We start from the raw sequence: 24,334 nt of genomic DNA, 5'->3' as shown, positions 1-24,334 counted from the left end.
TACTGTATTATTGTTTGTGTTTGGGGTTTAATAAACACTTTGTATAGAGAACAATTCATGACATTCATTCATGTAAACAACCTCCAGGCCACTGTTATCTATCTTTTGTCACATTTCAAGCTGCACCTCTTGTCCATTTTTTCCCCTCTGTTTGCTTCATGTGGAAATAAAAGACACGTCAATGTACTTAAAAATGTTTATTAGTTTGAAAAAGTCTTTAAAAACCAGTATGAACAAGCACTTCCCCTTATAAAAGCACTTGCTAAAATGCAAAACAAACAAACAAAATCTCCTGTACATAAACCACAGCAACGTAACTAGAGCGGACGTCAGCTACAGCTCTGTACCACATACAAGAGGAAGGGTAAAGTCTTCGTGAAACAAACATCAGTGCTAACACACACACACAGCATATAAATAAGAAAAGGTTTGGCTCCAAATATTTAGGTCATCCTGTAGAAGTTAAATGCATCATAATTTGTATAATAATGATAATAATATGACCTGATTTAATTAGTCTGATCCATATTTGAAAATGTGCAAATTAATTAAAGTTAATCCAAGACCAAAAAATAATCTGAATCTTTAACTGTGTCATATTGTATATACTGGACAGATTAGCTGTTGAGGGAAAAAACAAGGTGCTGTATATGATATGTGGTTACGCTACAACACTTAAAAACATATGCTACAAAACATCAACAGTGCAAGTCAGGTTAATATGAATACACAAGGTTATATGGTTTGCAATGTTACATCCTTTATACAAACAGCACACTGTAAATAAATAAATAGTGAAACAAACCGAACAGTAGGGGACATAACCCAAAAATATACAACAAATAAAGCTACACACTCAGACACCTATTGCTAACACATCAATAAATTACAGTGCCTCCATAAAAAAAACATTATGTACCTGTTTACAAAAGCATTAACAACAGTAAACAAAAAAAACTTTAACAATTTCCTGCATGGTTGATTTTTAGAAACAAAACATCTCTTCTTCACATCAGTGTTTGTGGTGCAGTATGTCCATCACATGTTAGAAATCCACAGTGGTAGTGCATGTAGGTTACATCTTTGGACATACAGTAAGGCTCAGGAACCAAAAAGCCCTCAGAAGCACCAACAGGAGTCAGTGTCTGCATGACCTCTTCACGACGCTGCACAGCATCATTGCAAAGATTCACATTTATTTGGTGACTGTATGCATTTTAACCGACTCCTCAGGATAGGCAGTAAAAGAGTTGTTTCATCAACCAAACTAACCACAGTGTATTTGTGTAAAGAAACACAAGGATTGTCAGTGCATTATGAGGAGAGGAGATATACAGTCATTTTCAGAAGACATGGAGAAATCTGCATATGATACAAATAAAAGTCAAATTACATTTTTTGAGTTTATGATTCCTACTTTAAAAGTGCAAGAAATACCCAATCAATAGGGTCTCTTTAATTCTTAGGTTGACTCATTTTAGGAGTGAAGTGCTTGAGCCCTCATCTTGGTTCATGTTGTATGTGGCAGTACACAACGGGCTGTCAGACAAGTAAACACTCAGTGCATAATAAAAGCTAGTTTAAGGGGCATCAGTGCCCAAGAGAAGTCATCCTTTTTGGCTTTATGTCAATCATTTTGAATGTACAAGGGGTGACTGATAAGTTTGTGACCTAAGGCAGAAGGAGATGAGATCAGCTCTGAGTGATTATGATTATGGGGCTTCTGTTTTAGGTAGGTGTGAAAGTCAGTACTTCATATAATCCTAATTTTACAAGGCTACTTTTTATTATTTGTAAAAAATAGCACAATGTGCATAAAGAGGCAGAATCATATTACTGACCTGACGAGCTGTTGAAAGCACTTTCACGTAACAAAGTTAGGTAATGGTTTATAATAAAATTGCTTGTAAAGCTTGAAAATAGGAACATAAACTCTGGAAATAATAATTTATATCATATATACGTACATCTTTTTGTCTCACAGTTCCTTCAACCTCTTAATAGATACCTATCAAATATAGGGTGATTGATAAGTTTGTGGCCCAGTATAAAAGATGAGTCACTATGCAGAAAGTTTGAGGTCAATCCTTTTGTTGTTTTTCTGTCTTCTAAAGGAGGAGGAGCTCAGAGGTCACACTTTTAAAATGTAGTTTAGATATGACATGATGCAGTTAACATCTCACAGGAGACTTGGCATGTACCAGCCTGCTTCTAAAACCCTGACCTGGTTCCCATAAAGGCTGTGTTCTTTCCCCTCTACTCTCCTCTCTGTGCACCAACAGCTGCTCCTCCAGTCACCACTCTGAAGTTTGCAGACGACACCACCCTCACTGTGCTCTGAGAGGGAAGAGTCCGCCTACTGGTGGAAGGCTGACTACAACAACCTGGAGCTTAATGCTGACAGTGGAGATCTGCCTCCTCATCATATGTGACCCTGAGGTCACCACTGTGGAGTCCTTCTGCTTCCTGGGACCATCATCACCCAGGACCTCAAGTGGTAGCTGAGCATCAGCTGCCATCTTGAATGAGTCCATCCTCAACTCCTTTTCACAGTCTAGTACACTTCTTAAACTATTAACTTGTCATATTATCCCCTCTGCTGAGATGGTGACTGACTGCAATCTGCCCTGCCCGCAGGACCTGCAAGAAAGACTGCAGGCTGGCAATAAATCTCTTTCTGATCCAGTCTGATCATCACTGCTGTGGACCTCTTCTGAAGGACCATGACACTGACTTCTGACAAAGAAATACTTTTTCTGAAACTGATTTTAGGCCACTAACTTTTCAACCATTTTATATTTAATTAAAGTAAGCAATAAATAGGACTATATGTTTCTAATTAGATAGTTTATGTATGTATTTTTTTTAAATGTCTCCACATCTTGTTATATGCTTCATATCATGACCATAGGAATATATTAGATGCATTTACATGGATGGATTTAGTTCCGTTTTTACTACATGACGAGTCTATATGATTGTGTTTGTACACTCCTGATGTTAAGGTGTTTTTCATGGAGTCTACATGACACACACAAATGACATGTTGTTAGTTCATTGGTTAATATTGTTGATTCGTACCAAGTAGTTGCAAGTAATTGCCTGCAGTCATCAACAGGATATACATAAGCACATATATATATATATATATACACTGAGAAATCCACAGCTGATTTTTTTAAATGTTGAATATGTTTAGGATTTGGTTTTGTTTACTTGTTGAAAATGCTCATGAGGTGATGTTCTCTCTCATTAAAGGGAAATGACCAGCATTTAAATCAGTATGTTGCAGCATTAGCTCAGTTTAGCCTGGCACTTAAACTGGATAAAACCTCAGGGTATCCAGTGTTTGCATTATAAAGTGTAAATGCCTCAAACATAAATAAAAAAAATGTCCACCACAAAGTAACATGTTCAACATGCCTAAAAAAACTCTGTTCTCAGCCCATCAGCCCAACAGTCGGGTGATCTTTGCTTTCTAACCAGTCAAGTCCGCTCGAATGTGTCGTCTCGCTGGTGATTTGCTGAAATAATGGATCATTCACCAGCTCCTCAGCAGCAGCACTTTGATACTGCCCCTGCTGCTGGTTAGGGTCAAACAGCAGGTTTGCGTCCAATGTGTTAAGGTCACTGATGCTAGTGGAGAGCTCTGATGTCATTTCACAAGGGAAATGAACCCCACCTGTAGTGAGGTCCGACACCTGTTCCATGAGCTGACTGCCAGCAGAAAGGCTGCTGTGTGTTAGGAGGTCTTGAGTGCTGCTGAAGTCTAACTGCTGATGTAGCTCTTCTTGCTGCTGCTGGGAGCTCAAAGCTAACATCAAAGACTGGGGGTGCTGCTCTCCAGAGCCTGATTGTACCTGGCTGTCATCTGCTGAAAGGACCATTTGTTCATTAATAGTGTTTCCCATGAGGTAATTTGGCCCCTGCAGCTTGCAAGTGCTGGTGGAGTCAGAGGCCATCAGGCTAAGGTGGCTGTCGGTGCAAGGGAGGCTGAGATTGGACTCAAGGATCTGGGTAAGGTTCATGCGTGCAGTGTAGGTGGAGGGTAAATTATTAATGCCCATGCCCCGCACAGTGTCATCGCAGTCCCCATCCAGCTTGTTCAGGAGGATGCTGGTGATATTTTTGCCGCTGCACTGCTGGCCCGGCGCTGGCAGGACTTCTGTTTGCATCATGATGTTGAGTGGCACGGAGCGGCTCCTCTGAGCCATAGTGCTCACACCGAGATTTGTCTGGCTGTTCGCAAAGATGTTCAACACCTCAGGCGTCACAGGAGAATTAAAGGGAGACATGACAGATCGAGGGATGTTGGGAACAGTGCCGTTTGCTGTGTTTCCACTCAGGTTCCTCTGATGAACTGCAGGGCTCACACTGCGACATCTGAAAGTAGCAGTGGAGGTGTTGGAACTTTTGTTATCCAGAGGAGCTGGCACGGCAAATCCCTCCTGCTTGTTAGTCATACTAGCTACCTGCTGCTGCACAGGTGAGATGGGAGTCAAGCGGCCAAAATGGCTGTCATGGTGCCTTGCATGTGGAATAGCAAAGGCGTGAGGTTTTTGAAAATGGTCGTCTATCAAGCCTTGGTAGCCAGGAAGGATTCCCATTCCACTGTTTGACTTGTTCATGTTCCCACTGCTATTGTTGTAACTGTGGTTCATCCATTCCAGCCTGGCCTTGTCTGGATGGGTGGCCATTGGCCTCTGCATGGGCTTGACGGGACTGCTGGAGACGGTGCTGCCGTCATGGAAACCTGTGATGCTGGAATTGATAGGTGTAAAAGCAAACGGGTTCCTGCACTCCACTGGACTGGGAGGAACAGTGCTGCTGCAGTTGGAGAGTGGAGTACCAACAGGGGTGTGACGGCTGCTTCCTAGAGCGCTGTCTACCGGGGTTGTGGAGGTGATGTGGGAGCAGGGACTCTCTCCAGTCAGGCTTTGGGCTCCTCCTATCATTTCTGAAGTGGGCGTGGGTGTCGGTGTGGGAGTTTGGATTGGGTTGCTGCTGCTGCTGTGATAGAAAGCGGTCATAGTCTGATTGGTGGATGCTGTGTTGTTAGGCATAACCACCTGTTGACCTTGCAGTGTCACACATTCTCCAAACTCCTGCATGTTGTTAAGTTTCATCAGCTCCTCAACAATGCTGTCCTGAGTCACATCATCATCAAAGGGGAAGTGGTTCATGTCCGTCTGCAGCTGAGTGGATGATGGAACCTGGTTCAAAAACTCTAATGTTTCAGCAGCAGGGTTTGACTGAGCATAGACTTGTTGTTGAGCCCCTCCCATGCTTCCTGTGTTTAAACCGACACCTGAATGTTTCTGAAAACCGGGGTTATTAGGTATAGCTTGCATGTTATTCATTGTGTGCCCCAGCTGTTGCTGCAATAGTGCATCACTGACCAATGAGCCAGTTTCCATAACAGTGGAAGTGTTTTTCCTCGGCATTGAGTTTTGTGTTTTGGCAACAGAGTAAAAGCCACTGGCTCTGAAAGAGGAAGTGCCATGTGCATGAACTTGGTTGGACAACACAGAGTTCATTTTCATCTCCACCTCCCTGGTGGCTGGTGCACTCTCAGGTCTAGCTGGAGCTCCTGGCCTGTTGATGTTACCAACTGGGTTTCTAAAGCCATATCCATGAACAGCAGCACCCTCTACTGGCTGCTGGGGCATAAACACTCTTTTAACTGGAGAAAGGTCTGGACTGAGGCCTGAGCGTTTCCTGACACTCTTGGACAGGAAATTTTCCCTTGCTTGGCCGCTTTCCGCAAACGAAGGCGCTCTGCTGGTGTTGAGTAAAGAAGCAGTGCTGGTGTTCTGAGTGTAGTGCAAAGTGCTGGTATTATTAGCGCCATTATTGCTGCTTTCAACTGTGGCCACAGTGTTAGTGCTTGAGGGGGGCTTTCCATTGCATTTAGTGCTGGGTGTTTCCCCTGGACCCAGGAGGCCTTTGGTTTGAGGTATGGGCACACTGGCAGCCCTCTGTACAGCCACTCCAGCTCTATTGGGCATCCCTTCTTGAGTGAAAACTTGAGTACTTGCACTTTGCATTTGGCTGTTTTTGTGTATAGCTTCCACTTCCATTTCAACATCAATGCTCGGAGTAGTAGCAGCCTGCCCAGCCGTGGCCACCGGTCCAAGAATGGGGACTGCAGAGGCACTCCTTGTGCCGTGATTTGAGCTTATGTCTTCTGCAGCTGCAGAACTGATGCCTGCAGATGCTGGTCGCAGTGTGGTGTTCGAAAGGGATGTGGTGGTTTCACTGCTGCTAGGTGCAAGTGATATGGCTGCCATCTTGACCAAACTGACTGGACTGACATGACATGTTGTCACCACCGTCTTAATGGGACTGCTGCCGATGATCATGGTGGAGGGTGAGCACAGAGTGATGGCAGTGGTGGCTGATGGTTTGGGCAGGATCTGAGCGTAGCGCTGCCGAGCTGTGCGTTCTCCCACTGCACCGGACAGAATATTGTGGATGGGTTTGGAGCTCTGTTTTACTGCCTGGACCGGCTGAGTCACCATTTGGAAGTTAATAGGCAGCACTTTGCTCTCCACAGTTCCCACTGGACTCGGGGACATCAACTGTCTGCTCCTCTGTACCTGCAGAGAAAAAATCACCAAACATTACAACATATTATTGCACCTATACTTGTTATTACACAGTTCTGTCAGAAACAATTCTAACTCCTGTTTTCTTACAGGGATGGGACTTGGGACTGCAGCGACCACAAAGCCTATGGTTGGTTGAGGTGATGGAGAGGTGGGGCTAACACAAGGCACACCATCATCAGCCCTCTTTGTCTGTCCCTCTCCGGGTGAAGGCGAGTGCAGCTTCTGCTCCTGTTGCTTCCGCTGGATTTTCCTCTGGAGCTGCTGCTTTGCATCGACAGACGGTGACGACAGGGTTGCCATGTGAGTCTGGAAGGAGTGAGCCTCAGCAGCAGGGGTGAAGGCTGAGACAGTTTGTGGAGTCTTGACCTCTGAAGAAGGAAAAGGAAGGAAAATGTATTGTTATTATCTGATGGTGGCGTACAACAGTAGCCAAGAAATGTAGTGTGTTTTTTCCTACTCTTTTACATTCATCTGGTTACTTTTAATTTTAATATGTCCCAGTTGCGTGATCACCATGATCTTTCTCAAATTCTATGTATCAAAAAATATTTGTTGCAAAGAGGTTTAAATATTTTGGCCCTAACATTACATTATAATATATTTGCTCTTCCGCCACATTATATATATATATATATATATATATATATACATATATATATAGTAAATACAAGCTTGAGTCACATAAGCAATCCAGTTCAAAGGAGGTCAAAAGCTAAGACCAGTGCAGTAATAGACAGGTGCCACCAGATGTCACCATCAACCTCTTCTTTTAGTAAACCCTAACCCAGTGTCAACTGTCTTACCTGTCGCTGTTCCAGTCATTATGGTAAGAGCTGCCAGTGACTTGTTGCTGATGTAATGGCTGTCGATAAGGAAGCGAGCCAAGTCTTCCACGGCATCAAACTGCCGTTTCAGCACCTTCTGAGCCCACTCACACACCAGGTCGCAGGCTGCAAACTGCATCTCCTCTTTGATGCCACCCAGCTGGCCCGGTGAATCCAGTAGATCACCCTGGTTCTACACACAGTAATATGTAGTTATATATACACAAGAAGTGATAAAAAATAAATTAAACTGCAAAGAAATTATTCAGAAAGATTAATAAGGGGCATGTTCTTACTCCATCAACAGATTTATGGAGATCCAGAGTGGGTAAAGATGGCATGTGAACAAAAGGTCTCTTCCTTAGTCCACTGTAGCAATATGTAAAACAGTGTTAAGAAAAAAAATCTTGTGGGTCCACAAACATTACATATAAGAGCAAATATGATTTTTTAAATAAGAAATTACATGTTTAATAATAAAAATAGGGCTTTCAAAATTACTTGGCAGTGATTGGATGAACCCTATGTCTATCACAAATGATTGTAACTTCAGCCAATTGCTCTGCTTATCGCCGTTGTCAGCATAGACTCTGCTGGTGCTTTCTCACAGGCCGCTAATTGGTCAGAATGTTCAGCCACAAGCTAAAAGCTTGAAGGCATATTAGAATGCAATGTGATCTTCTGATCTCACAAATCCCACAAGAATCCAGCTCCCTCAACCATAAACTTATCTCCTTCTAACAGACCAAGATGTGGCTGGATGTAAAAATGTAAGAATTACTGTATGAGCCAACCTCACGCAATGTTAACACTGCTGACTAGAATGAAGGTCAGATAAAAAGTCACAAATGTGTCATGAAGGTCAAGATCACAGTGGCTCCCCCTGAGGGTCTCTGTATTATGCTTGTGCCTCTGAGGCAGAGGGGGTCTTTATTTCATTTCAGGTCTATATTTAGAGAGCGTATGAACTGCAGCAGCAGATGGTCGGTCTGTGACCAGAGACAGAGGCCAGACTGGTACAATCCATTCTGGTAAAGGATATTTTGATTTTCCTCTCATGCCAAGCCGACGCGCCTTCATGTTGGGGAAGACATTTTTCATCATCTTTCCAAAGTCTGCAGCACTCAGCGGATGGTAACTCAGATTGTCACAGAAGCTCCTGTAATACATAATGAATTAATTAATAACATAACAGACTTCAGCATCATTACTGTTCTGGTCTGGTCTTTCTCATAGCAGGCAGACAAATACTCTGATAAACACGCAGTACACCACCTGCTCAGCACCAGACAGCAGGCTGGGCGTCAACAACAGAGGAGCATTCAGCTGTCAAAGAGCAGGATGCTATTTTCAGGAGTTGATAGAGACCAAACACAAAACTGAAAATGTAAGAATAATTGATAATAAAAATAATAATGGACTTAAGTCCATTAAATAGACAGAAACAGTAATGTTCCTCCACAACTGCCAGATGAGTTAAAAGGCAGCTTTAGTTCAAATGCTAATGTGACAGCATTGTATTTTTTGTGCTTCCCCCAGTGGCCAAATGCAGGTTTAATGTATAATATGTAAAGTTAGATGGAAAAACTACAACAGGGAAGTAGGAATAGTGATTCCATGTTTAATTTCCATTCTAATCTAATACAAAGCACCATATACTGTAGCTATAACTTTGTTTGTTACTTATTTTTAGGTTTAATTTGAAGAGGCTCTGTGGTGTTGTTTTGAACCCATCATGTTAGCTGCCTGTTGGCACATTGCTGCTTATCTTTTAGCACGTTACCACCAGCTGTAGGTCCGTGTGAAACCATTGGCAGGACTGTGCTTTAGCTGCACGTACACATGCCTGAAAAAAAAAGCTGCTCCATAGCACGACCAGAGGTCAAAAATTTGGCACAGTAACATTTGTATTACTGAAATTGTTTTGTGTGTTTTCAACACCTGATTTGTAGTGTGAGCTCTTCAGAACCTCTATGATGATAACTGTGACCAATAAGATTCAGTATATTAAAAAAAAGTCAGGCGCACTCTGTCAGTTTAAATCCTTTTCACCTGTCTGTCCTGAAGGCGCCAATATTTCTGGCGGGTGCTGTATTTCTGTTCTAGCGGAGTTAAAAAGACAGTTACATAACTCCGCCAGAGCATTTCAATGACTGTCTCAGACTTTCCATTCTAATATTACCAACACATGCTGCTCTGTGATTCTCATGCCTGCAGTATCTATTTATATTGACACTTTAGGCCTCACTGATTCAGAGGAGAAAGGAGCTCAAAGCCTGTCTGTATAGAAGGTGAACATGTTAATCACAGCTTTACCTTCAAAAAATGGAAAACATATGGATTTAGACGATGTGTGTGAGACTGTTTTATGGATGTGTTTATTCCGGGACACCTACTTGTATTCATCATAGACTTCCTGCTTTGGAAGAGACGTCTCTGGGTATTCCTCTAAGTGGTTTCGGATCCAGCTGAATGCATGCATCTGCTGCGTGCGGCTCGATGACAGGGCGTTCTGGTCACTGTACAAACATGTGGGTCGTTAATGAAATGACCACTGTCCAACTACCCTGTAAAGACATTTATAAAGCTGATATGTTCCTACCTTTTATCAGCGTTACTGCTGGGACCAGAAGGCAACTTAAGGTAGAGGTAGAGTTTTTCAATGTCAGAGAACTTCTCCACATCTTGCTGTATAAACACAGACACAAAAAATGTTAATATTCTGACTTTGTGTAAATCAGCACAAGTGATCCCTGACCTGCAACAATCCTTCATGCTGTGCAGTGTTGTGCCCTTCAAATTTCCTACAAACCACGTCTTCTAACGTAAATTTATTTTGATCATAGTAAAATCATAGTAAAAGAGGAAAGCCTCATGTGATATCTCAGCTATAGTTTGCCTGGATTCGTGTGGCAGAAGAGGCTGGTCTGACAGACACACACTGCCACAGACACATTCTGCAGGACAGCAGAGGCTGTAGGGTGAACTCTTCTTCTAGGACACATGCTTTCACTCAGACATATTTACCCTTTAAGCTGATGGTAACAGATACATGAAGGATAGGTACATAATTGTGACGAATAACAGCAGGAGATTTATCTGTGTGCTGTATTCTACATGTACATTCTGTCAGTGGCCTTTTAATTGTGACTCACTTCCTGCTCTGCTGACCTGGACTGTCAGTGTCTGTATGTTACTGTGTCAGCAACAAGTGCAGTGCAGAGAAGCCAGAAAGTGTCACTAACATGCTGCAAAATCAAATTAAAGGAATTATTGTTTTGCTACAGCTGTTGGCAGCAGCTCCACAAACAGCTATGCTGCTTGAGTTGTAGTTTTACCAGGGATTTACCACTAGTAATCAACTAAAAAATAACTCTCATTGATATTCTGTATTGGAAGTCCAGTATCAGTCCAGCCTTTATGTATTGTAGTGTTTTACAGTGTTTTGTTTTCACACCAGGAGCATTTAACATTGTGAGAAGCCTGATTTAGAAGGTGCAGCACACTGATTCACACTCCATTCATCCACCTGATGGTGGTGCACTGAAAGCAAATTTGACCCACTAAACTAGACTGTGATCTCACTGCACATCAACACCTGCTAAACACAACAAAACTTCCTATTATCCATATCACAGTATACCACACGGCAGCCATCTTGGTAATGTCAGGTATTTCAGGCTCATAACCTGATCACAACCTTTCTAAATGAATGAAGAGGGAGCCATTACTGTAGGTTGCTCAGTCCATGGCGTCATGATGTGACCACCAGCACCAGAACATTTGCTGATTCCTGTTATGGATACAGTAAGTTCAGAAAACCAGTAACTGTTTGAAGTCTGCACCTGTTGCTGCCAGCACACAGTTTAAACACAGTTTAAGTGAACCTCAAATGGATGCCACAACAACATGATGGACTTCATATGTTAACCCTTCTGTGGCTGTTGTGAAGCATACACATTTTTAGGGAACGGAATAGCATGTGAGTCATCAAACTGCCAACTGCAGCGTTACATCCACATGGGTGGTTTTACAAATAGACAGACATAACTTCAAAAATTCAAACAACAACAACTGCCCTAATCAATAGTTGTCACTAGTTAATTACATTTTTTGGGCTCAGTAGCGCCCTCTATAGGTTGGCCTGCAACTTCTGAAAAACACTAAATGCCAAATTAAAAAAAAAACACAAAAATACAAATGGATAGAAATCAGAAAATGTTTTTTTTTTATCTCAACATGCTCATAAATTGTTGTCAATATTTTAACAGATAGCAGTAAAATGTTAAAATTCACTAAGTTGAAATGAATGAATTGGAAAAAAAAATGTCAACACTCACCAGAATGGTTTCTACTTTGGATTGGACAGATTTGCTGCAAAACAGAGACATAATATAAATTAATGTGAAGCTGGTGTAACATGAGCACTTGTGTCTAAAGAGTATTTATTTATAAAGCAGAGGAATGACTGGTATGAGACGACCCTCCCTTCAGCATCTCTCAGGTCATGTATCCCACCACCAGGAGCACATGTTGTCATATGTAAAAAAAAAAGACAGAGAGAGACAGGCTCTGTGTGGACATTGTTTAGGACAGAGGAGGAAATGTTGCTGTGAGTCTGTATCATCCTGTTTAGATTTGATATCAAATAAAAAAAATCTGAGTAAAACAATATCATCTTGTATGGGCAATGTTCTGGTAACATTTCAAAGCAAGAAAGCGCCACAAGATAAAACACACTTTTCCATGTCTAATCAGAGACAGATCAGACTGTTGTTGACTCTGAGACAGAAGGTAGGTCGCATTTAAAGACTCTTGCTTGACGACAGTGGGTAGGTCAGAATCAGGAGACGCTCTAAGCCGAGACAAGAACAGTTCACTTTAATTCACTGTTACCAGGGGGCCAAGGATTACCCCAGGGTGAAAGGCCAGCATTAAGCTGTTTGTAAGGCAGATCTGGCAGGTAGACTGAATGACACCTGATGCAATTTTTCTGCAAGAACTGACAGTGGATCAGAATATAGAGGACTACCCTTTAAACCACAACATCAGTGTACACATGCGCAGAGTCTGTTAGAGGCATGAATGAGTGAAGTACTTGCCCCACAGCAGTGCATTATTGTACTTCATATGAAGACATGTTGCAAATTAACTTGCTGACCCAGATTACAGCCGTCTCATTCTAACATGAGCCACCCAGCCCCAGGTCGCTGCGGCAAACGTCAATATTTATGCTCTAATCCTCTTAAAGGTTAAACATTTATGGAGCAGGACAAATATTCAATTTCCCAATATGTTATTGATTATCTGGCACTGAGGTCTATTTTCTGCAGACATCCAAGGGGGAAAAAAAAAGATTTCAGGTGGTTCAGCCTTTTGGCATTTTATGACCGCTGATATTTAAAAGAAAATGCTTGAGTTCATTCAGAAATAAAGGGTCAGAACGTGGCCTTATATAAGCGCAACCATCAGCAATGCAGACTATAAGCAACAGTAACACAGAAATAAAGCATTTTTTTCTCATGCAGCGTAACTTAAAATATAAACACCTGCATCACTCAGTTCAGTAAGTCCTGTATCATAATCATACTGCATGAACCTTTCTTGTGATGAACAGAGTTTACATTGTGTCTTTTAAAACTGTACAACAATCTGGCAATATCATGACTAATTTATAGTATGTGCACATAAGTGATGCTCTCTTATTAATGCAGCAGATGAGAAGGCAGGAATGAAATATTCCTGCCTTCACAATATCCTTTAAAGCAAAAGCATCATTTTGTTTTAAAGGCTGATTGTAATGTGTTACATGTAAAACTCTTGATCAGCAGAATCTGTGACAATAAAGTCAAATAAATGAAGCGGGCATGTTTCTAGTGAGGTATAGGGAGCAATATGTCAAGGGAAGAACCTGCAAACATGTACCTCTTTTAGAGGAAGACTTACAGCCTTCATTTGCATTTGCATATTCATACATTCATAATTCAGCAGCTTAGTTGTAAATTGGCTGATACATCTGAAGCTGAACAGCAAATAACCACCAGACCATCAGCCCAATTTGGACCAGACAAATCATTAAAATGTTCCCAACACTGTGTGTAATATATCAGTAATAATAGCCTGAACATATTGATACATCTGAATAACTATGAAGTTTGAATAGAGCAGATTTACTTTGTGGCACTGCTTGCTCTCAAAGAGATAAACTCTGAAAGCAAATTGAGTATTTCAAGCACTTTTTTGCTACACACCTGTAAACACCACGATCTGTTTCCACCACCAATAACAGACCGATGCATCAGTGTTCAGATCTTACCTATGTAAAAGTATAATATATATATATACACCATACAAACACTCATTTTCAGTAAAAGACTGGAACAGCCTGCTTTCTGTTGATTCTTTGTGAGGTGTGGGATGATTTTGAGCATATTGAATATAAAACCACGTCTGAAGTTCAAAGGGAGAACTCACAGTTGGGTGGCGCTGTTTACAGATCACAGACACACTGACTCCTCATGTGTAAAATATCCACCCTAAAAGTAGCGATAGTGGATCTAAAGCCGCAATATTTAACCCTGCAATCTAGTGGAGAAAGTATCATAACAAAGTAAGTATGAACTACAAATACTCAAGTGAGTACCTCAAAACTTGAGTGAAGACCACAGACCCGAACCTGACAAACCTCCGGCCAGTTCTAACATTGTTTTACTTTACATATAACCATGCACAGCAGTGTGTGAACACCTCCTCACCAGATGGAGTTCTTGATCCTCTGCTGCAGAGCACTGGCCTCAGCGCCCTGCAGCCCGGGGAGCAGGCCGGGCAGACTCCACGCCCCGCGGTCCGCCTGCTGCTGCTGCTGCTGCTGGGGGTCCTCATCAGCCATCACGTTGGGCCTGGAGACAGGGCAGGACTGGGCTGGGCTGGACGGGAAGCGTGGACGGGTGCAGGCGCCCGGCTGGGTTAAGCGACATTGACTGGAGGACGGTGCGATGCTAACGGGACAGCAGCGCGCCCTGTTGTTGTTGTTGTTGTTGCCACCCAGCCCTCCTCCGACATCGCTCGCTTCAAGTGGCCGACACTCGGCCACTTCACGCGGCCGTGCAGCAGAACAACGTGCCGCTGTCAAACACGGCGGGATGCATGGATATGAAAAAAAGTCCTCGAAGAACAGTTAACCCGACAGCTGGAAAGGAACTAGCTAGTCCCTCCGGTGTGGTCTGCTCCGTGCGTTATGGGATTTCGCTGCATGTGCATGGTGAGTAGTAGCTGCTGGGCACACGCATGCGCACTGAGTCACCACACATTAAAAACAAGATGTAAGCAGAAGACTATACATGTGGACGAATATGGATATTTCAGTTTAATACATACTCTGCTGACTCTGACGCTTATTATTATTATTGTTGTTATTATTATTAGTTCTTGTTTCTCTTTTTTTATCCAATATTTTAATATGAATGGAAGTATCAGCTGTTTTTAATGATTATATCTTCCTTTATAGCAGCAGATGTCAAGAAAGGGGCATCTCAAAAATGAAATAAAGGTTTGCCATCCTCGCCCACAGAGGTAAGGTAAAGGTAAGGTAAAGTCGATTTTATATTTATGTGGACCAAATTATTTTATTTAAATATGTATTATCTTACTAAGCTCTCCTCACCCCTCTCTGCCCTGCAGTCCCTCAGCCCTCAAAAAACGCGATTGTGGGTTGCACCTCTTTTCTCCACCTCCTCTGTTGCGCCTCTCTTCTGATACTTGTAGTATTTGTCTACCTCCTGTATCACAGTTTCTCAGCACCCTGTCTCAATTGGGCTCCAACTTCTTCTTGTTGGAACATGTTGGACATGGTTGTCTCTCTAATTGCATGGCCAGCGTCAGCCAGGAGGGGGTGCTGTTCTTCCATCCTAAAACACAGGTACTACTCCCAATACAACAGATGTACGCCACAGACTCACTGTCCAGCTGTCATCAGTGCCACTTCATGATTTATATCTCTGCTGTAGGAGCGTGTTGTGGATTCTTCTGGCTGTTATTCAGTCCATGTTCACCATCCACCCCAAGATGTCGATTAAGATGCTCAGTCATCCTGGTCATTTTCATTTAAAGATTTGAGGCGAGGCAACTGGACTTGTAGAGTTTACTCACTGTCTTTTTTCCTTTAAAAACAGTTTTGTGTTTGCCAAATCTTTGCTAGTATGAGTTTTTCAATGTTTTTAGCAAGGTTCAGAAGTCAGACCATCGACCTATGGAGCGGTGGGGTCAGACAGTGCCATAGCCTATATTACTGTAAGTACAGAAACTGTATTGAAGGCACTAAAAATTCCTTTCAATAAATCCCTTTTTAATGTTTAACTTTATTTATTTATGTCCCTGTTCATATAGCTCTGATCACTGTGACCAAGTCTGAATAACATAATACAGAGCAACTTTGTACACAATAGCCTCTTTGCACTGTTACACTTTAATATTTGCTTTAGCAGGTCTACTAGCAATATGACACTTACTAACAACTACAGGGAATAAGAAAACAATAGATGGTAGGTATTAATGACAACATGTTTTGGTCATTATGATTGCATTGGTGTGTTTCCATGCATTTGCAACATACAGTATACTAATATTCAGAATACTGCTGCCATTTGGGGAGATATGTTTTTCCAGAAGGGTTTTTAGGTTATAGATGTATTTGAGGACCAAAGGGGTTGTCTACATTTTAAACACAATGCTGTTTATGAAGCTGCATTCCTGTCTATGTTACATCCTGTTTATCAGTGTGCAAGTCTGAAAATAAACTGATCCAAACAATGCGATTACTGAAGTCATCAATGTGTGTTTGAAACATCAATGTCTGCACAATGAAAAGAAGAGCATGTTGGCTGCACAGTGCATGAGTTAGGGTTCTTCTATTTCAGCATTTTTGCCATTGCCATAGTGACTCATCTTAGACAGATACCAGCCAGGATTTTATTTAAGCTAATTTAAATTGACCAGCATTTATGTAGCTATCTAGCACCGCCATGTGGTCACATGGATAAGTGAATGAACTGCAGTTCAATACATTAATCTGCAGTCACCCATTTGTGCACACAAAAAAATGACACAAGGCAATAACATGTACTACCAGAATCCTGCATAATCCCTGAATGGATTTTGGTCTCATTCAGTAGTATAGTAGGCCTATCTCTATATAGCTGCTGCAGTTCATGATGGAGCCTCCCAGTAGTTTAATTGGTTTTGTATTGCTGATTAGGATGTACATCTTAATAAATGAGTTATATTCAACAAAAATCAAAATGTGTGTTGCCTTTCGCTCTCCCTCGCTCTCTCTCTGAAGGTTGGGTTTCTCTCCCACTCCTAACTCGTAATATGACAGCATTACAGGTGATGCATCTTCAAAAATGTGTATGTTTATATGTTTATTTTTGAAAAATAAAATAATATATGGTGTTTCATTAAGGGAGATATAACCCAAAGTCGGATTACATCAGCTCATTGAAGCTATGACCCTTGATAACTCAGAGAGACTTTCGCACTAGATCGACAGCACCTGCCTCCAGCCCAGCAGGGGGACAGTGACGGACGAGCATCATTGAGCCTAGGAAAGTGCTCAAATGTGCCCAAGATGATGCTGCTGTACAAATGTCATGAACACGAATAAGGCCTGTGATGAGACCATGCTTCTGGTTGAGTGGGCTCTCACTATCAGAGGAGGCTGAGAGCCTTTACATCTGTAAGCAAAGGAAACTGAAACCCAGTTTTCTGTACACGCCCAGATCTTGCATGGTGCACTTTGTGATGTAACATGTAGGTCCGTGTAGGTCTTATATGAGACAGTCTTCCAAAGGGTGGGCTTGTATAATTTTTTTTTTTTAATGGAGAGCACTTTGCATTACAGAGCTTGTTGTATGAAAGAGTGATAAAGTGTAGCTCTGCATTATTACAGAAGAGGGGAACAAAAGTAATTAGCCTTACAAATAAATGTAGCTTTGAGTATCTGACATATGAAGAAAGGGATGTTACAGATGTTGTGTGGAAAATATTCAAGGTCTGGTTTTGTTGGAACCACTAGAGGGAGATATTTGTTTAAATAATATGGCTGCTATGATGTCTGAACCACCCCCCCAATTGTTAAGAAAAATACATAAAACATCGGATGAACTAAAGTGAACATGCTGAGCATACATTAAAACACTAACTTAAAAATAACTTAAAAAAATCATACATGAAAGCACATATTGCATTTTTCACTTATGGCTTTCAGCAAGACATTTAATGACAATAAAACAAAAGTGTTGCTCACAATGACTGAAAAGTAGTTTACTAACAGTATGCATCGGCATAAACACCCTTTTTATGCCAATCTCTGCATCAAAAGAAATGTGTAACTTTTGTAATCTGAACATGTCTGTTCAGGGCCACCGTACTGTGCTCAACACATACTGTTGCTATGCAACCAGAACAGCGTTCCCTCTGTAGTGTGCGTCTTAATGGCTGAAAGAGGTGTTAATAAAAAGGCCCAGGCGGTCGTTTCGCAGGTTCGTAGTGTGTGTCTGTCTGTGTGTGTTTAAATTATCTCTCAAAATGTTTAAACAGAACTTTCGCTAAAGAAGTCACTCACATTTGCAGACAAATGTTTATATTCCTCAAACGTTACGATCGACTTAGCTTAAAGGCTAGGCCACATAAAATGCTAATCAAACGCTGACTACCCGTCACATCATTAAGATGATGATGATTAAACTCTTTGAAAGCAAAATGCTGTACCAATACGTAAAAAGTGCAAAATCAATCAAATGCCATCACCTGATTAGCAAAAATAGCATGAGTGATGTTGCATCTCTGTAATGTAAAGTATTTAAATTGATTTGTATTTAAATTGAACTTAATTCACTTATCTTGCATTGTTTATGTGTAGACCAAAAAACGCCCAGCCTCTACCAGTAAGGCTGAAAAGAAGAAGGCTGGATTCAGCCTCCAGAGAAAGTCTGCCTCTGCTGCATCAGTGCAGCCTACAGATGAGCTTTTGGCTAAAGAAGAGCAGTATAAGTAAGATGTTCTCATGTCTGTTGGCTTTGTTTATATTTACTTTGGATTAAACAACAGCATCCAATGTAACAAATGTAACATTTATAACATTACTATATGTACTCTGAGATAATCACGTCTCTCAGAATGATTTTAATTAGCTTACTATTAATGTTACAAAGGAAAGCTGTTTATTATTTCATCTCCATCAGACTCTTGAATGCAGAACTGGAAGCCAAAACAGCAGATCTAGTGAGACAGGCAGAACAACTAATGGTGAGTTGACATATGTGTGTTTTATCACTTAAAACAACAGACTGTTTACAGAACAGTAAGAGTCTGCAGGTGATGGAAGCAGAGCAGCAGGCTGAAACTGAAACCATGTTTATTGGGTTTTAGAGGGAACAGAGTGAGGCTCTGTCAAAGCCATTGTCCAACGTCCTGCTCATTGATTCTGAAGATGAAGGCAATTCCAGGTAACGGATTTTCAACTATTTAATATATACAGTATGCCCTGTGAGGAGGAAAAGGAGGAAATTACATATAGGCTTTTTTTCCTTGTATATTTATGTGTCTGTTTACCCACAGACCAACGGTGTCTCAGCAGCAAACTGTGCAGGACCCTGGTGTAAAGGTATCAATCCACATCTAACAGATTAGATCTCTGTATAATCATATTTTCATATTACAGTGTGTCCTTTTTTCTTAGGTGGTGACCAAAAAACATGCCACATCATCACAAAACATGTACGCGGGAAAACCTCACTCCAAAGAGGCGTGAGTTTAATTTCCTGTCAAACACTAATCCCTTACAAACTTTTTAATCTGTCAATTTGGCATTTTGCAAAATTGCATTGTTTGCTTTGCTTTGATTACAGAACCTCAAAGGTGTCTCACGTAGATGATTTAGCAGCTGTAGGAGATTCAGCTGACATTTTCTTGGCGAAGACCATTCGTAGCATGGAGGAGAGGATGAATGAAGCAGTCACCCGGGAACATGTGATGGAAGATGAGCCTGCAGATTATGAAGGTACGAACACGTTTATTGATAATCATTTTTCCAGATATTTCTTTATTATCACAGGCTTTAATAAATGTAGCTCTTTCTTTAAAAATAAAACATAGTCCTCCCTTTTACTAGTATTTATTGTCTGACAGCGTGTTGGGTTAAAGTGAAACTTTAATGTTTGAGACATATTTTTATTCAGGAGTCTTAAATTGAGGCAGCTGGGCTTATTTTCTATCAGGAAACTACAGTTGAATGTTTTTTCTTTATTGCTTTGGTAAGGTGTGTCAGATGCTCAGGTACGAGTTCTCAAAGCAAAACTACGAATTCTGCAAGAAGAGCTGGACCAGTTGTCATGTGACTACTTGAAGAAGGTAGGATAAGAAAAGGTTACTGTTTTAACAGTATTATTATTATGTTCCATCCCTTGGTTTGTTAGATTAGTTGAACTCAGTGAGGACACTGTATACTTTATCTTCATGCTTTTCGTGTTACAGGATGATGAAAACTCTAAGCTCTGTTCAAAAATCAAGGAGCTTGAGGAAGATCGAGCCAGACTGCAGAAGACTTCAAGTGTCCAGCAGACACAGATTGAGAAGCACAAAGCTTTAGCTGAGGAGTCTGCCAAGAAATGTGACAGCCTTCATATACAAGTGTCCAGTTTGAACAAGGTGTGCGTCACTGACAACTGAAAAGCATTTGGTCCATCTGGCCCAAATGTGTCTCCACATGAGGTTGTAAAATCCGACACCCTCTTTCATCATTCATGTATGATTAAATGCAGGAAGTAGAAAATCTGAACAGATCGCACAAACAAGCAGCAGCTGTCCACAGCACGGTGGAGGTCCGCCTGAACCGAGCTCTGGAGGAGGCGGAGAGGCTGAAGAGTCAGCTGAGCAAGATGCAGCAGATGAACAAGGTAGGAACATTACCATGTCATCTTTTTGATTTTTTCTGTGTGTCTAAAAAAATATCTTGGTTCGATGCATTTGTTGTTGTTTTAACATTACAATACATTTTAAAGCAACATAAGCTTAAATCAAACAACTCTGTCTTTATTTGAATATAAATGCCGACAATATCTGTCCCTCATGAGGAGACATAGCAGCGAAATGTGGGGCTACCAGGATATACAAAAGATCAAAATGTATGAGGGAAGTAATGTTCAGAGCATTACATGAAGAACCAACCAGAACAGAATGTTTGAATGGTTTGCAGACAGGTTGCAGAGATAAAGTCCTGCTTATCTTCCACTGAAGTCAGTCTTCTGTGTTCTCTTAACAAGGACAAAATAAGTGAGGAACACCACAGTAAAGAAAATCTGCTTGCTGAGAACAAAATGCTAAAGAAGCAGAAAGCAGAACTCATTCTGGGTTTCAAGAAACAGCTCAAGCTCATTGACGTTCTGAAAAGACAAAAGGTTAGTGCCTCTTACCCTGATTCCCTGTTCATTCAAACCGTGTTTGTAGTTTTAATGAAAGTTTTGTGTGTTTGTGTGCAGATGCATTTGGAAGCTGCCAAGCTGCTGTCCTTCACAGAAGATGAGTTCATGAAAGCTCTAGACTGGGGACAGTCTTAAATTGCCCTTCGGGGACAAATAAAGTTTTCTGAATTTGATGAGCACTGAGACTCAGGATGTTGGTTAAAGGTGCTCTATCTGTGCAGTGTCTCAGAATCTGATTAAAAAAAACAGACATTTTTTCTAATGATTTTAAATAAAGTTCTGTCACAACAATCCTAATAAAAAGATGTCTCCTGTTACATGCTTTCATAAAATGACTTGTGTCACTAACAACTGTATTCAATGTTAGCTTAAACTGCCCTCTAGTGGTCAATGGGAAGAGAAGGTTTTAATCATCATCATCCCAGCCATCCTCAGAGAAAATATCAGCCTGGCGTGATTTGAAATTTTTTCTGAAGTCTTCATCAAAGTGGTCCAGATCATTTTCACGGAGCAGGCCCTGAAAGTAGACACAGTCAGCCACACTCTCAGAAACAGATCAATATGTTCGATTCACACACTGCCTCTTACCTTTGGTAAGTATCCAAGGAATTTCGTTGCATGGTGTTTTAGAAGTCGGAGCCTCTCCTCCTCAATTATCTGTCTGCGCAGCGCCTCCCTCTCCTGTTCCATCGCCTTTTCTTTACCTTCCATCTCCTTTTAAGAGTCATCAAAATGATTTTTAACAAAGCCAGCCATTCAAATTGACACCATCATACCTTAACTGATACAAATTTGTTCATAACTGCGGCACTAGTATCACTACCACAGCACCGTGTGTGTGATTTAACTATAGAAACAGAGAGCGCTGTTCGTACCATGTCAGTCTCACGCTGCCGCCTCCTGTCCTCTATCAATTTCTCCACAGCGCGCCTGTGTTCCAGTTGCTTCATGCGCCGTTTCTGGGCGTTCATCTGCTCGATCCGATTGTCCTCAGCAAACTTTTCCATCATCATTTTCCTGTAGGCTTCGTCTTCCTCCTTCTCCGCCTGCCTCTGCATCTCCCTGAAAGCCATCTGCTCCTGGCAGGCCTGCTGCATCATCAACCTTGTTCTGATTTTCTTCTCCATTTCTTCCTGTTGAATGAGAAACACACATATCAAGATAATTCTGATGGAAATAAATGTTCAGGCTCAGACTGCCTGTTTGTGAAATGTGGAAAGAAACAAAAAGACTTGATACATTTACAACTTAGGAGGATCTGACCTACTATTTGATATTCAATATTAGCTTTTTAGACATTTTTTAAATATATAATGTTTAATGTAAAAATGATAGTTTGATAATTTACAGTTTCTAATTGCAGCCCTGATATCCATTATGTAAAAGATCTAGACATAAGGTATTGATGCTTACGAATTCTTTCCGCCTATTCGCCTCTTCTTGTTCTTCAAAACAAAGTTCCTCACGGATCCGCTCCATCTCCTCACGCTGCTTCCTCTCATCATCAACCTGCTTAGCCATCTACAGAGCAGAGAAGACATTTGTTAGGAGTTGACCTATATGTGTCATTGGCACAGATGTGTAAATGTGAATTAGTGTGCAAAGTCTTAACGATTTTATAAATATGCTCTTGTGTTTCTTCTCTCTCTCTGTTCTTGGCCCTTCTGGCTTCTTCCATGTGCTGCTGTTGCTTGATAAACTCCATGATGCGTCTGTTCTCGGCCTCCGTCCTCTCCTGCTCCATGCGTCTCCACTCCGCCTGCATTCGCTTATATTCTTCAATCTGCTGCTGAGTGGCTTTGACCTTCTCCAGTTTCAGTCGTCTCTCCCTTCCAGGAAAACATTCATTGTCAATTAAATCCAATATATTGTTTTACCTTACAGTTTTGTCTTAAAGAATGTGAGTCCTAAAAAGTCTTACAGAATGAGAAAAGTGACTTACATCTGATCCTCCTCATGAATCTTCCTGACAATCTCATCCACCATGAGCTTCTCTTTAAGGAATTCCTCGTAGGCATTTTGTCTCTTGAGCTCCTGCTCCATCAGCTGCTGCTCCAGCTCTCTCTGATACTTCACCTGCTCTTCCTGACGTTTCTGCTCCAGCTTCTGCTTTTCAACAGATGCTTGCTCATGGTTGCTCTTCACCTTATGGGCAAACTCTGCCTCCTCTCGCTGGAGTTAAAGAAAATGTAATAACGTTTTTAATGACTTTTTGGGAAGTTTCACTGTTAATAAATAGTTGTCAGTGTGGTAGGACAGTACACTACAGAATTACAACTCTCATAAACACGGTATTAATGAAAGCAGTCCTTACCATTGTCTGATACCTCATAGCTTCCTTCTCAGCAATCTGTGCAGCTCGTTCCTTGTTCATATATGCAGAGCTCAGTTTTGATTTTAGTTGTCGAAGCTCATCGCTGAAAATTACCAGAGAAGACATTAAACACTGAAGCTGGCAGAAGACAGAATGACCCAGAATATTCAGTTAGTCCGTGTAATAAAATGTGTAACCTGTTCTCTATAACGAGCCGTTTCATTCTTTCTTCTGCTTGCTTCTCATGGTCGATGCGGGCAATCTCTTTAGCTATTCTCTGCTCTTGTTCCAGCTGCCTCTGTCTGTTGATCGTCTCCTCTTCTGCCTGGAAGCCAGATTCAGATTCACTCAAATATAATATGAATTCAAATAATACAATATATGTCTGACACCAGACAACAGCTGTGGACTAGATGCTTTGTACTGTGCAACTGTCCATAGAATTCAGCTTAAAGCTGGAATTTGGTTTTAGGGCAGAGTTACTCTTTCACAGTTTAAGTCCTAATGATTAAAAGTGTTGGGCCTCTGCTGTAAGGCACGTGAAAAAGTTCCCAGCATTACTCTCATCAGAAACACCTACCTTTAGTAGCTCGCTCTCTATTTGGCGTTCCCTCTCCTCCTGCTGCACCTGCCGCCAGTACCTCTTCCTGTCGAAGCTGTCCTCATCCAGCAGGCTGGCCTGCAGCCCTCTCTCTTTCTCCATACGCCTGGCCTCCTCCTGCCGGTACTGCTCCTGACTCTGGCGCTGAAACATCAGCTTCTCCCGGTGGCTGTGCATCCAGTTTCGAGTCTAAAAGACACATTGGGTCAAAAAACATAAAAAAAACTCAACAGGTAAACAAGCGCTAATGAGTTTGTGTACAACGGTGGTGACTCGGCTAATAGCTTTTTAGCTGCAGTCAAGCTAACTTCAACTTTAATTGAACAGCGAAGGTTTACCATGTTTGTTGTCGTTATCGTTGGCTTCCGACCCGTAATTTAACTCGTTTTAACCCCTGAACACATAAAAGGTGAAGGCTAACTGATTTAAAGCGGAATTTGCTGCACACGCTGCTATTTATCCGAAGTTACTTTAGGGGTCGGTGGGTTGTTTGGTGTCTTGTTGTC

General features: G+C 41.5%; 3 protein-coding genes across 3 annotated transcripts; 1 reads left to right on the top strand and 2 right to left on the bottom strand.

The window, feature by feature from the left end:
- Window positions 1-436: 436 nt before the first annotated feature.
- Window positions 437-14,690, bottom strand: LOC114433844 (DNA-binding protein RFX7-like). The gene is made up of 9 exons (XM_028402584.1): window positions 14,191-14,690; window positions 11,776-11,809; window positions 10,038-10,123; window positions 9,832-9,954; window positions 8,478-8,594; window positions 7,732-7,816; window positions 7,415-7,628; window positions 6,699-6,979; window positions 437-6,599 (listed from the first exon to the last, which is right to left on the bottom strand). Exons 1-9 carry the CDS (start codon window positions 14,322-14,324, stop codon window positions 3,441-3,443), a joined length of 4,233 nt encoding a protein of 1,410 aa, XP_028258385.1. The 5' UTR covers window positions 14,325-14,690; the 3' UTR covers window positions 437-3,440.
- Window positions 14,691-17,925: 3,235 nt separating this feature from the next.
- Window positions 17,926-21,048, top strand: tex9 (testis expressed 9). The gene is made up of 12 exons (XM_028401949.1): window positions 17,926-17,973; window positions 18,354-18,484; window positions 18,676-18,739; window positions 18,863-18,939; window positions 19,052-19,097; window positions 19,173-19,240; window positions 19,342-19,493; window positions 19,752-19,843; window positions 19,967-20,140; window positions 20,254-20,388; window positions 20,755-20,889; window positions 20,971-21,048. The coding sequence occupies exons 1-12, from the start codon at window positions 17,926-17,928 to the stop codon at window positions 21,046-21,048; spliced, it is 1,200 nt and encodes a 399-aa protein (XP_028257750.1).
- On the bottom strand, window positions 20,296-24,331 carry mns1 (meiosis-specific nuclear structural 1). Its single transcript, XM_028401948.1, has 10 exons — window positions 24,167-24,331; window positions 23,808-24,017; window positions 23,425-23,552; window positions 23,228-23,330; window positions 22,856-23,085; window positions 22,526-22,742; window positions 22,327-22,434; window positions 21,789-22,046; window positions 21,502-21,627; window positions 20,296-21,430 (listed from the first exon to the last, which is right to left on the bottom strand). The coding sequence occupies exons 1-10, from the start codon at window positions 24,167-24,169 to the stop codon at window positions 21,320-21,322; spliced, it is 1,494 nt and encodes a 497-aa protein (XP_028257749.1). The 5' UTR covers window positions 24,170-24,331; the 3' UTR covers window positions 20,296-21,319.
- Between the last annotated feature and the right edge of the window lie 3 nt (window positions 24,332-24,334).

The sequence above is a fragment of the Parambassis ranga genome, chromosome 3 (genome assembly GCF_900634625.1).
Source record: "Parambassis ranga chromosome 3, fParRan2.1, whole genome shotgun sequence".
Taxonomy (NCBI): Eukaryota; Metazoa; Chordata; class Actinopteri; family Ambassidae; genus Parambassis; species Parambassis ranga.
Note: the sequence above shows the minus strand (reverse complement) of the source record. Positions and strands in the feature narration are given on the sequence as shown.